The sequence below is a fragment of the Alexandromys fortis genome, unplaced genomic scaffold, assembly GCF_014885135.2.
Source record: "Alexandromys fortis isolate MF-2015 unplaced genomic scaffold, M_Fortis_MF-2015_v1.1 scaffold_146, whole genome shotgun sequence".
Taxonomy (NCBI): domain Eukaryota; kingdom Metazoa; phylum Chordata; class Mammalia; order Rodentia; family Cricetidae; genus Alexandromys; species Alexandromys fortis.
Genome location: NW_026068042.1, coordinates 382,986 through 394,713, shown reverse-complemented (window position 1 = coordinate 394,713; position 11,728 = coordinate 382,986). Strand labels below are relative to the sequence as shown.

Below are 11,728 nucleotides of genomic sequence, written 5' to 3'. Positions count from 1 at the left end.
GATCAGCAGACTGGGAATAGCCATCGCCTGCGCTCTCCAAGACAAGGCCATTGCATGGAATGCACCTCTGCTTGCATGAACTTGTTCATTCAGCCTGAATGAGCATAGCTGATTTCTAGGAAATTACTATCATCCTTCTGTACCCATGGAGGGTAGGTTCCAGGACACACAACGCAACACGGAACCCAAGATCTGTGTCCACCCATAAAAACACCAGTGTAGTATTTGTGTATGACCTACATAATGCTCTCACACACTTCAGATCACACTACATTCCTGCAGTGTCTCACCATGCAGATGCGACGGAGCTAGCTGCTATACCGTGTCATACGGGAAGAATGACAGAAATAGTGTCTGGACACGGCCAGTAGACACGCAGTTCCTTTCCCAAATATTTTTCATTCAAAGGTGGTCAAATCCCCGGGGAATCCCTCATATTTCAAGGGCTGGCTAACCTGCACACACGCGACTCCCCTCTATTCCCTAGACCAAGTATAGACTCGAGGACTAAACTCCAGACTCCCACCTAGATCAAGGGCCTCTAGGTTCTAGGCTGTAAATGCCGGCCCTGCGCCTTGCAGGTTCTTCCATCGTGCAGTCCAACCACCGAATGGAAGACCAAAGGTCCCACACTGACTTCAGGCTCAAGGGACACAGGGGCCCGCTCTTCTGTGCAGTGATAGGCTCCATCCTGCAACAGGGCATCCACCCCCTCCTTCCCATTCCCCCTGTGAGGAGGGCAGTTAGCTGTGCTCCATATAGCCAGGCTGCTAGTGTCGTCATAAATGGGTTACAGCCAGAGCCCTAGAGTCAGACGCGGCTGTGGCAGAAAGAACCGCAGGACTGAGAAGACCCACCGGGTGGAAGCCACGGCTACTTCCAGGAGGACCCCCTCACCCAATCTCCCAACCTCCACCAGAGCAGGCCTGATGGGGTCGCTAGACCACGTGAAATGAGATCAGCTTTGTGTGCGTCAACATTCTCTCCAAGAGCATCCTGCACGCCCCCAAAGATGAGACGAGCTACCAGCGCTGGCATTCAGTCATGGCAGGACCTGGTCACATCAGGAAGTGGACAGTCCATGTCTCAGAAGCCTGCTGACGTGAAACATCAAAGAGGGCAGGCTCTGGAGCCAAACCGGCTTCTTCACCCCCTCTGCACCGCCCCCCAAAGACGAGCACATCCACGGTAGCCATCTCATTCAGAGAAGCACGGTTGGAAGATGAAGCGCGCATGGGAACAGCACTGTGGAGTGGCAGCCCACACACGGAATGAATCTTCACAGAAGAAAACAAACAGAAAGGCCTAATGTCTGACTGAGCACCTCAGGCTGCTCAGCTGGCTGCTGGGGCCTCAACTCTCACCAGCTCCCCTACATCCCAGCACTTAGTGTTCCAGACACGTGGGTCAAGATCTATTTCAATCTCTCGTGATCTCTGGACGCCTGCCTCTGGGCTGTTTATTCTGCCAAGAGCAATCACTACACCTCCCCCCCACCCCATCCCCGGCCCCCAACCGATTCTCACCAGCTATCTACTTAAAATATCAACACCCCATCCTACTGGATGTAGTGGCACATGCCCAAATTGAAAAATCTAAAGCCAGGAAGGTTCTGAATTTGAGGTGAGCCTGGGCTGTATTAAAAACTTCAAAATCGCACCTGAATGTCAGCTTCCTCAAGCACAAGCTGGGTGAAAACACAAGTTGAGGAAGGAACAGGCAATGTCTGACAACAACCCCAACCGGGGGTCTCACACTCCACGCCCAATAGACTTAAAAAAGGAAGTGTGACTGGCTTATTGACACCTGCATATAGTAATCTTAGTGGGTGGGGTGTGGAGGCAGGAAGATCAGGAGTTCAAGGTCATCTCAGCTTCCCAGAGCAATTGAGACCAGCCTGGCCTTGTCTCAAAAACCCAAAACAAAGCAATCTGGTGCTAGGTAGTGACACCTGTAGATCTGGTGACTGAGGCAGGAGATTCATTTGAACCTAGGAATTGTGCCAAAGCCAGCTAGGATACGGCAATACTGTTTCAAAAAAAATTCAGTGGGTATGGTGGCACATCCAGGCACTCAGGAGGCAGAAGAATTAGGAACTCTAGGTCAGAGTGGACTAAGTGAGACCACCTCAAAAACAAACAAACAAACTGAGCTGAGAGATGACTAAGTGGCTATGAGCATTAGCGGCTTTTCCAAGGGACCCAGGTTCGGTTCCCAGCACCCACATCGCAGCTTTTCACTATCGGCAGCTTCAGGTCCAGGGGACCCAGCACAGACATGCAGGCAAAACACTAATGTACATAAACAACAACAACAAAAAAGCCAAAACCAAACCTAAACACAAACCCTTAAGTTGACATATAGGAGTGTAAACCCAAGACCTAGGGGCCAAAGCAGGAAGACCAGGAGTTCCTGGAAGCGCGATGGGGGTAGGGGTCTATGCTATAGGTGGCCTAAGGACCATGCTGAGAAGACCATCCATCTTTCCTGAGTGTTTATTAAGCAGCTACCATACGCCAGGCTAGTTTTCACCCTAGACAGAGACAAGAAAGACTTACGTCTACCCTCAGGAAGTTTACATTCTTGTGAGGGTAGAAAATACCAAGGTTACAATGAAAGTGGCCAGCCAGGGACATAGAGCAAGTGGGCAGAGACAGTGCTATAAACCTGAAGAGCCGGCAGGGCTTCTCTAAGGTCACTGGAATGACAGGGAGGAGCCAGCCACCTTCTTTGGGAAAAGCATCCAGAAGGAACTTTTATACCCAGTTCCTTTAACCCTAGGCGCTCATCTAAGAATGTCTCAAAGTAAACAAGTCCAAAAAGTGTGAAGGTCCCCCCTTTATTATGGAGGCTTCCAAAGCAAGAGGACAGGATAGAGGAGTCTGCTTCAGGGAGGATCTAGCTGGCCCCTGGCCCCTTCCCTCCCGGGCCTGGTACCCCAGGCTTCCTTGGCCCAAGGGCATCAGTCTGATTCTTCTGCCTTTTGGGAAACCTGGGACCCATACGTCTCTCTCCCTCACGTCTCTCTCCCTCACGTGTCCCCAAAATCTCAGGCCAGGCCAGACCCCAGGGCTGAGCCAGTGGGATGTGTGGCAATACCCAATCCTCAGACAGGCCTCCTGGAGCGCCAGTGGGATGGGCGGGGCCTCCTGAGCACTCTTCCTGCTTTGCAGAGCTGGGTCCTTGGGGTCACAGGCATGGATCTGGTCCTCAGGATTAAAGACAGTGACAACACCTAACTGAGGCTGACCCCCCTCCCAGGTTAGGGAACACATGAGAAAGACAAGACACTAGGACCTCTTAGGAGGAGGAGAGGAGCCGTGTGGCACAGCTGATGCCCAGGGCAGGAGGGCAGCAGGGACAGGCGTGGATCATTTCTTCTTGGCACGGTCTGCCGCATCCAGAGCAGCCATGTTTCGTGCAGCTGTGACGAGGTGGATGACACTAATGATGGACTTGAGCAGGGCGATGGGAGCTGTGATCCAGAGGCCCATTCGGAAGAGCCCCACAGAGCCAACTGTGGGGAGACAAAGAACGGTAGCAGGGGAGATCAAGGCCTCTTTCTCCCCAGGCAGGGCAGGGTGGAACCTCACCGCCACCCCCTTTTTCCTACCTAGCGGTCCCTCGGAGAAATTGAACAGGTACAGGAGGCAGTAGAAGAGTTCATTTCCAGCACACAGGGTGAACAGAGCAGGCTGCACACAATACAATAAAAGGCTGCCTAAGATGCAGGCCATGTCCCTACGGTAACCCACAGGGACTTCTGCCAGACAGGAGAATCTCAGCCAGCTGCACACTGCACCCTCCTGCAGACATCTTCAGCCTCTCTCCTTTCCCTCCCTCCCTCCCTCCCTCCCTCCCTCCCTCCCTCTCTCCCTCCCTCCCTCCCTCCCTCCTCTCTGTCTCATTCTCTCTGATGCCAGGAGCCCTCACGCCAGTTCTCCTTCACCATGCCTCAGCCCAAGGACCACTGCCGCTTAGCTGTGTCAGCTCTCCTGACCGCGGCCCAGCCTAAGGCTCTCCGTTTCCACATCAGGTAGGGGAGGGGCAGGAAGTGCTCACCCTAGAAGTGTAGTAGATGCGAAGCACAGGGTTCCCAGAGAGGTCTATCATCTTGTGGCTCTCACTGCCTTTTACCACAGAACTAGGGGAGAATATCGCAAGACTTCATGAGCTCTCACCGCCACTACATCCGGCCAGCCATCCCACCAACTGCCTCTCATTCCCCAGGTGGGGGCAGTCAGGATTAAATGTCCCACCATAAGCACCCATGCTGCTCCCCACATTTGGAGCCAGGCCAATGCTAGAAATTGCTTGGGCCACCTGTATGACAAGCCCACTCAGAAACAGCCCTCACCCAGGGACCTTTCACAAAGCAAAACTTGAAAAAGAGGCCTCCGCTAAGGACACAGGCATGCTGGTATACAATTCTAGCACTCAGGAGGCAGGAGGGGAAAGACCGCCATGAATTTGAGGCCTGCCTGGGCACACACTAAATTCTAAGCAAGCCTTGGGCTGCTCTCTCAAGGGGTAAAGAAAAAGGAAGACACCTCCCAGGGATCCTGAATCATCCCCGTCTCCCTCCCATTGTAATATCTTCCCCCCATCAGCACCTCCAGCTTCAAAGCAGACCTGTGCAGATGCAGCCAGTGGCTGGCCACGTCTAGGCTCATGCTGAGCTGGAAGAGAAGAGTGGCCCGAGGGTATAGCAGGGCCAGGTTGACCAAGAGACACATGGTAGAACAACGGTCCGTCAGCATGTCAAGCATGGCCCCAAACCGAGTTCCTGAAAAAGAATTAAGTTGAAGTATTAAGTTGGAAGGGACTGTTTGGTCCATCACTCGGGGTCACATATGAAAGGAATTTAAAAATGTCTACCATCTACTGCTTGAGAAGGAAGGTAGGCTACTGTCAAGAGATGGAGAGGCCAGAAGGATGGGATATGAGGACAAGGAATGAGGAGGCCACGGCTGTGAGTAGCATATAGTGGTCCCTAATAACACCTGAAGAATAGAAGTTTATTTTCTTATTAATCTTTTGTTTTATGGTATGAGTTTTTGCCTTCATATATGTACGTACACGTGTGCCTGATGCCCACAGAGGCCAGAGACAACACTGGACCCCTGAAACTGGAGTTATAGGTGGTTGTAACCCACCATGTGGACTCTGAGAACTAAATCCAGGTCCTGTACAAGAGCAGCAAACATTCTTTTTGTTTGAGACAGGGTTCTCTGTGTAACAGAACTGGAACTCGACTTGTAGGCCAGGCTGGCTTTGAACTCACAGAGATCCACCTGCCTCTGCCTCCCAAGAGCTGGAAATTACAGGCCTGTGCCATCACCCAGCCAAGCAGTAAGCATACTTAATTTATCCTCTCCAGCCCCAATGACTTTTATTTTTGTAGGATTTTGCTGTGTAGCCCTGGTTCACCTGGTACTTAATATGCAGTCTAGTCTAAGAGGACTTTTGACTTGGAGCAATCTTTCTGTCTGCCTCTCCAGGGCTGGAATTACAGGCATGAGTCACCACGCCTGACCCGAAGGGAATTCATCCAGAGAGACCTCTTCCATTTACGCCACTAAGCCCGGTTTAGGTCACACCCTTCCTAAACCGTGAACAGCCCTCAAGAGCAAGCTTAAGTCCCCCCCCCCCCGCAAATTCCTGTCTTGTTTTCTTAGAGATGGGCATGGAATACTTCTGAGGTCCTGGGAAAGCAGGAAAAGGGCAGGGGGCTGTTGGGTCCCCAAGCAGCGGTAGTGGTAGAATTCTGTCACCTTGATTAAGGGCTCGAGCTGCGTGTCCATCGAAGGCGTCCAGAAGTCCACTGAGCAGATAGAAGGAGGAGGCCGTGAAGGGGCAGCAGGGCATGAAGTAGAAGGAAATGATGGCGAAGACAATCCTGGCATAACCTTGGCATGGGAAGGGAGAGGGACAGGTTGTGATCGGGGAGCCAGCTCATGGTCCCTCGCCCTCCGCTGGTGCTGGGGCCGCAGAGAGCAAGCACTCACCGATGAGGTTAGGGACGAACAGGAAGATATTTTCCTCTGGCATCTTGGCGGCTCCCCTTGTCGCCCTGGTCCAGCTCTGGAGGTGCAAGGACTCGTCCCAGTCTCACCAGTGCGGCCTCACCTTTCAGCCCGGGACATCAGCCGTTCCACCTGAGCCCTGGGCCCAGTTTCCCCACGCGATCCCAGCTGTTAGAGCCCGCAAGGTGCCAGGGCGCGGGACACCTCTGGACGCAGTTCCGGCACACCTGGTCTTCCGATGGGTAGGAGCTGCCGTCTCCAGCAGCTGGCCCCGTTGCTGGCTGCGCAACTAAGCTTACTCTTCTGTCGGGGACGTAAAGAGCATCGGAGGAAGGAGAGACCGGCTTTTAAATATAAATAAATTAATTAAATAAATAGTAGCTGGGCCCCTTTAAGGCCGGCCTGCTTCCTTTTCCTGCCGGCGTCCTTTGGCTTCGGCACGTACCAACCAACGCACCGAGGGAGGGGTGGGTGCCGAAAGCCATCCGCCAAGGAAGGAACTGCCAAGGGAGAGGCAGAAGAGACCTGAAAGGGAACCTGCATTCTGCCTTTTACAGAGGGCACAAGCTCCTGGAGGCAAAGGTACAGCGGTGAGATCCCGACGTTCCGAGTCTGAGCCTCCCCGAGAGACGAGGTGACTTAGTACAGCCCACATCGCTTCCCCCGCCCGCTAAGGCAGCGGCCGCGGTCGCTTTCCCGGACCCAGGCTGGTTAGAGGTGGCTAGAGAGGCTGGGGCGCGCCTGCCGCTTGCTTCTAGCGCCGCCCTGGTGGTGGGAGGATTGGAGCCCAGGTTCCGTCCTACGTCACCTCCCAAAAGCCTCGAAATAACGCTGGGGTCACCACCTCCAAGGAGGAACCTGGAGAGCAGCCGTGGTACCCTAGGAAAATGTCTTTAGTTCTAGAACCACTAGTCTCCTAGCAACGGAACTATAGAACCTCCGCAAACATTTAGGTCTTTATAGCAACCCGGAGCAGCGTTTCCCTGGCTCTCCCTCTTTCCAACCTTCCTCCCCAACTCCAACTCCCTATCCCCTGAGGCCCAACATAGGGTCTCCCCTTAGACCTCTCCGTATCCCCTCCCGCCGAGTAGCCCAAGATTTCATCAGCCAGGTCGGGGGGCTGCATGTTGGCTGCCTTGCCTTAGGAAGGGCCTTGGCAGAGAAGAAGGAAGGGCGTTGGATAGAATGGGGGAGAGAGTTATTCTGAGAGCCCCTCCCCTCAAAGTTGTAGGCAAAACAACCAACTTTTTCAAGGACAGGACTGAGACAGTGTTCGAGCTATAGGCGTGGACTAAACCTGGGCCCAGGGAATGGTGTGAGATGGGGTCTGGGAGGAAGTGGGCTGGTTCCTCAGTCTTAACACAAACGTTGTTTCCAGGGTGATGGCATCCACACCTGCCAGGAACAACGGAGAGAAAAAGGACAGCTGGCCATCTCAAGCTGCAACCGCCTTAGGTGGAGGGCAGGTGAACAACCATGGGATGTGAGAGAAGGGAAGCTAGGCAGGTACTCTGGTTCTGAGCCACGTGCCTTTGTCCTTATCCCGAAACCCCACAGACTGCGGCCAGGGTCCAGGGCCTCCCATCTCAACCTGCTAATACCAGATTCCTCAACCACAGGCCGGCAGCCTGGAAGACACCAGACCTGTGGGAGTTTGCAGGCTCAGTTCTAACTTCCTTTCCAGAAAGTCTCATTATCCCGGTCTGAAGAATTCCTGAGCCAGATCAGCGCAGAACTTACAGATGAAGCACTATTTATTGCTCGCTCCCAGGTGAACTCTGCGCCCACCAAGGAAATGCAGACAAAAGACCAAGGGACTCAGATACCATCTAAACACGGTGAGCTCTCTCTTCATCTAGGGACCAGTTCCTGACCTCCCAGGGAATCTGCCCATTTTTTCCACCTCAGTGCCAGTCATAGGCACAGTGCCCCTTACCCTCTAACCCACTCATTCTTGCTAGCCAGCGGCCCCCTTATCCCCATCCACTCTAGTCCCAACTCCTCCTCACCATGGGGAAAGTCACTTCTCTGACTGGGGCCTCTCTTTCCAGTGATCTTCACCAAGACCCGTGGCACAGACACCCGGTGAGTGACGCTCTGCCCAGGGAGGAGGGTGAGGGTGAGGAGCCTGCAGGGGGTGGGTGGGGGTGGGGGGGCAGGAATAGCAAGGGTTTATAACATCTCAGCAGGGTAGGGGAGTTTTGAGCCATGCTGGTCTATTCTGTTCCTTCCTGGTCCTCCATTTTGTGATTCTCAGCCTTCTCTTTTCTTCTGCTGCCTCCAGCTCTGACAGAAATCGCAGCCGCACCAAGGCACACCTTCTGCCATCTCCTCGTGAAAAGGTTTGTGTGAGGTCATTCAGTTACAGCATTTCCAGTGTCCACTGTGTGCTGCTCCCTGTGTTTGAGTCTGGGACACAGAATGCACAGGATAGACTCAGCCCTTGAATTCAGGGCTTTGTTGGTTTGTTTTTGTTTGTCTTACTAAGTAGTTTAGTTGGCCTAAAATTTGCCAGGCTGGCCTTGAACTCACTAAGATCCACCTGCCTCTGACTCAATGCTAGGATTAAAGGCGTGTGCCACCATTCCCAGCAGAATTCAGTTTAGAATGAGGCCAGGCCAAGCTAATGGCTGATGACAATGTAACATGGAATGCTACCACCTAAGAAGAGAAACCAGTAAGACTGTGCCTCATCCTCAGGTAGGCTAGGAAGGAAGGTATCATGGAGCTGCTCGAAGGAGGAATTTACCTAAAGAAGAATTTGCCAGGGAGGCAGCCCTAATATAAGTATTCTAAGCAGCAGGGATTGTGTGACCCAAGGCACAGAGAGGTATCTTAGTGAGGTTGTGAGCAGCTTGTATGCTCTGGGGCCTGCCAGGCTTGGTGGTACACGTCCTCAGGTACTTGAGAGTACTTCCTGTGAGTTCAAGGACACCTTGGCCTGCATAGTTAGTTCCTGTACACTCACGGCTACATAGAAAGACCTTGTCTCAAAATAAACAAATTTAGGAATTTAGAAATTATATATGTAACATACAATATGTGAGAGATAATAGAAATATGCAATATATGATAGAAATTTTATGTATGGGGAAACAGATTTTTTTTTTTTTCGAGACAGGATTTCTCTGTAGCTTTGGAGCCTGTCCTGGAACTAGCTCTTGTAGACCAGGCTGATCTCAAACTCACAGAGATCCACCTGCCTCTGCCTCCCGGGTGCTGGGATTAAAGGCGTGCGCCACCGCCACCCGGCTGGGGGAAACAGAAATTTAAAAACAGACAAATAAAGAGGCTGGAGAGATATGGCTCAACAGTTAAGAGCATTTGTTGATTCCCCAGAGGACCCAGGTTTAATTCCCAGCACCCATACCCATATAATGTCTCACTACTGTCCCTAACTCCAGTTTAGGAGATCTGATGCCCTTCTGGTCTCCACAGGGACCAGGCACAGTACTCAGACCAGTATTCAGATCTATCTGCAGGCAATTTAAAAACCATTTAAAGCCTGGTGTGGCATACACCTGTAATTCCAACATCCAGGAGGTAGAGGCAGGGGGATCTCTGTGAGTTTGAGATCAGCCTGGTCTACACAGTGAGTTGCAGGTCAGCCAGGGTTATATAGACCCTGTCTTAAAAAATAAGTAGATAAATAATAAATAAAACTTTAATATAAAAAGTAGACAAACCAGCCTTTAATCCCAGCACTCGGGAGGCAGAGGCAGGCGGATCTCTGTGAGTTCGAGACCAGCCTGGTCTACAAAGCTAGTGCCAGGACAGGCTCCAAAGCCACAGAGAAACCCTGTCTCAAAAAAAAAAATGTAGACAAACCAGTCAGTGGTGGCACAGACCTTTAATCCCAGCACTCGGGAGGCAGAGACAGGCAGATCTCTTTAAGTTCGAGGCCAGCCGGTCTACAGGAACTAGTTCCAGGGTAGGCTCCCAAGCTACAGAAAAACCCTGTGTTGAAAAAAAACCAACCAACCAACCAAATAGCAGACAGATGTAAGATGGAAGTGGATGGACGAGCTGAAGGAGTAGCAGGCACATGGTGAGTGAGAGACTGGATCTGTTGACTGAGCATGTGCTAAGCACCTGCTGTATGGCAGGAAGCACTGTCCTGGGGTACAGCACTGAGCAAAACAGAGCCCCTGCTCTCCAGAAGTGGGAGAGGAAAGATAAGTGGGGGGAGACAAGTGAGTAATGAATGCGGAGCAGGTGGATGGAACTGAAGGATGGGGAAGGAACGGTGGATAGATTTGGACATGGACGGAAGGAGGATGTCAGTGGGTGTGTGCATGGAGAACTGGAGCACGGTGCTCTATTCCAAGTGGTCTGTGGCTTTGGATGGCTGCGTGAAGGAAGGAGAGACAGGCTCCTTGAATCTGGAAAGCCGACAGCTCTCCCTCTCTTCCAGGGAGTGCTCCCCAATAGCCTGACGACTGGAGGATGAGTCCCACCCTCCCCAGTGCTGCTCTCTTGGCCTCGCCCTCCCCCACTTTGCCCCTCAGTGAAAGCCTCAAAGCCCCTCCTTTGCAACTGGCTAAACACCTCATCTCGGGAGGAATTCCTGCTCACCAGCAATGCCACCTTTGAAACCAACCAAGTCCTCTGGACCAGCTGCAGGACTCTCCATCTTCCACGGGCAGTCATACTACTGAGGAGAAAAGGTTTTAATAAAGAGCCAGGGACCCTTCCTTCCCCTCCAACATCAGGAGCGTTCTGGAGTGGCTTCTGGAGGGGGCGTGCTTTCTTCCAGAGGGCCATGGTGCATGTCAGCGTATGCCTGGAATCCAGTTGTTGGCCACCTGCTGGACCCAAATTTGTTCTCTAGCACCTTGTGGCTAGCTAGCTACAGCATGCAGGGGGCCACTCTGCTGCCAAAGGAGGGCCTTCGCTGTCACTTTGGGTTCTGAGGACCAGGCCTCTGCTTCTCCCTCTGAGCTCTTGGGAGTCTCATGTCTATGAGAACATGCTGACTTGTTGCCAGACAGAAGGTGAGGTAGAAGGCCGGAAGAAGCTTGGCCACTTCTTTGGCCGTCTGAGAAAGTCCATTCACCTTTCTCAATCTAAATAGAAAACTGAGTGGCCTGGCAGTGATGGCACATACCTTTAATACCAGCACTCAGGAGGAAAAGACAGATGATCTCTGTGAGTTTGAGGCCAGCCTGGCCTATAAGGATTAGTTCCAGGACAGCCAGAGATAGATAGTAAGACCCCATTCCAAACAAAACAAACAAACAAACAAACAAAAAAAAAGCCTGTGCTATAGCAAGACCATCTAAAAACAATAATAGAGGCAACACTCCACAGAATATCAGTAGGAGAAAGAACAGCGCGGAATACATGAATGAAGCCAGGCGGCGGTGGCGCACACCTTTAGTCCCAGTACTTGGGAGGCAGAGGCATGCAGATTTCTGTGAGTTCGAGGCCAGCCTGGTCAGCAAGAGCTAGTTCCAGGACAAGCTCCAAAGCTACAGAGAAATCATGTCTTGAAAAGCCAAATAACCAAAACCAAGAACACATGGATGTATACAAACATTTTCAAAAGGGGAAACTGCTCATGAAGTGAACGGAAGGCTCACTGCTCCCTGGGTCTGTGAAAAGGTGTGGACAGTACGGCTCTTCTAGCTGGGGGAACCTAGCAAGAACTAGCGGAGAGGTCAGTTGTGCCAGCCAGCTCGCTACAGGGGCTGAGCTTCAAG

At 52.2% G+C, this 11,728-nt stretch overlaps 2 protein-coding genes across 8 annotated transcripts; one reads left to right on the top strand and one right to left on the bottom strand.

Moving 5' to 3' along the window:
• Positions 1 to 2,820: 2,820 nt before the first annotated feature.
• Positions 2,821 to 6,427, bottom strand: Cdipt (CDP-diacylglycerol--inositol 3-phosphatidyltransferase). Its single transcript, XM_050166042.1, has 6 exons — positions 6,009 to 6,427; positions 5,775 to 5,909; positions 4,633 to 4,786; positions 4,063 to 4,144; positions 3,614 to 3,695; positions 2,821 to 3,517 (listed from the first exon to the last, which is right to left on the bottom strand). The coding sequence occupies exons 1-6, from the start codon at positions 6,049 to 6,051 to the stop codon at positions 3,372 to 3,374; spliced, it is 642 nt and encodes a 213-aa protein (XP_050021999.1). The 5' UTR covers positions 6,052 to 6,427; the 3' UTR covers positions 2,821 to 3,371.
• Positions 6,428 to 6,493: 66 nt separating this feature from the next.
• On the top strand, positions 6,494 to 10,732 carry LOC126515966 (putative protein T-ENOL). Of its 7 annotated transcripts, none has more exons than XM_050166044.1 (6): positions 6,494 to 6,608; positions 7,405 to 7,492; positions 7,711 to 7,864; positions 8,078 to 8,111; positions 8,311 to 8,368; positions 10,441 to 10,732. In XM_050166044.1, exons 2-6 carry the CDS (start codon positions 7,409 to 7,411, stop codon positions 10,474 to 10,476), a joined length of 366 nt encoding a protein of 121 aa, XP_050022001.1. In that variant the 5' UTR covers positions 6,494 to 6,608; positions 7,405 to 7,408; the 3' UTR covers positions 10,477 to 10,732. The 7 variants fall into 7 exon arrangements, with proteins under 7 accessions (XP_050022001.1, XP_050022003.1, XP_050022007.1 ...); XM_050166046.1 differs by having other exon boundaries at positions 6,546 to 6,660; XM_050166050.1 differs by having other exon boundaries at positions 6,573 to 6,608; positions 7,405 to 7,532.
• Positions 10,733 to 11,728: the final 996 nt, after the last annotated feature.

Bases quoted from the DNA above. Each gene is read 5' to 3' on its own strand.
- LOC126515966 (XM_050166044.1), top strand. From the start codon at position 7,409: ATGGCATCCACACCTGCCAGGAACAACGGAGAGAAAAAGGACAGCTGG. The intron at 7,493-7,710 runs GTGAACAACCAT...CTTCCTTTCCAG, and splicing joins CCGCCTTAGGTGGAGGGCAG to AAAGTCTCATTATCCCGGTC. The intron at 7,865-8,077 runs GTGAGCTCTCTC...CTCTCTTTCCAG, and splicing joins TCAGATACCATCTAAACACG to TGATCTTCACCAAGACCCGT.
- Cdipt (XM_050166042.1), bottom strand. From the start codon at position 6,051: ATGCCAGAGGAAAATATCTTCCTGTTCGTCCCTAACCTCATCG. The intron at 4,145-4,632 runs GTCTGCTTTGAA...ATTCTCCCCTAG, and splicing joins CACTGGCTGCATCTGCACAG to TTCTGTGGTAAAAGGCAGTG. The intron at 3,518-3,613 runs GTAGGAAAAAGG...GTCTCCCCACAG, and splicing joins TTTCTCCGAGGGACCGCTAG to TTGGCTCTGTGGGGCTCTTC.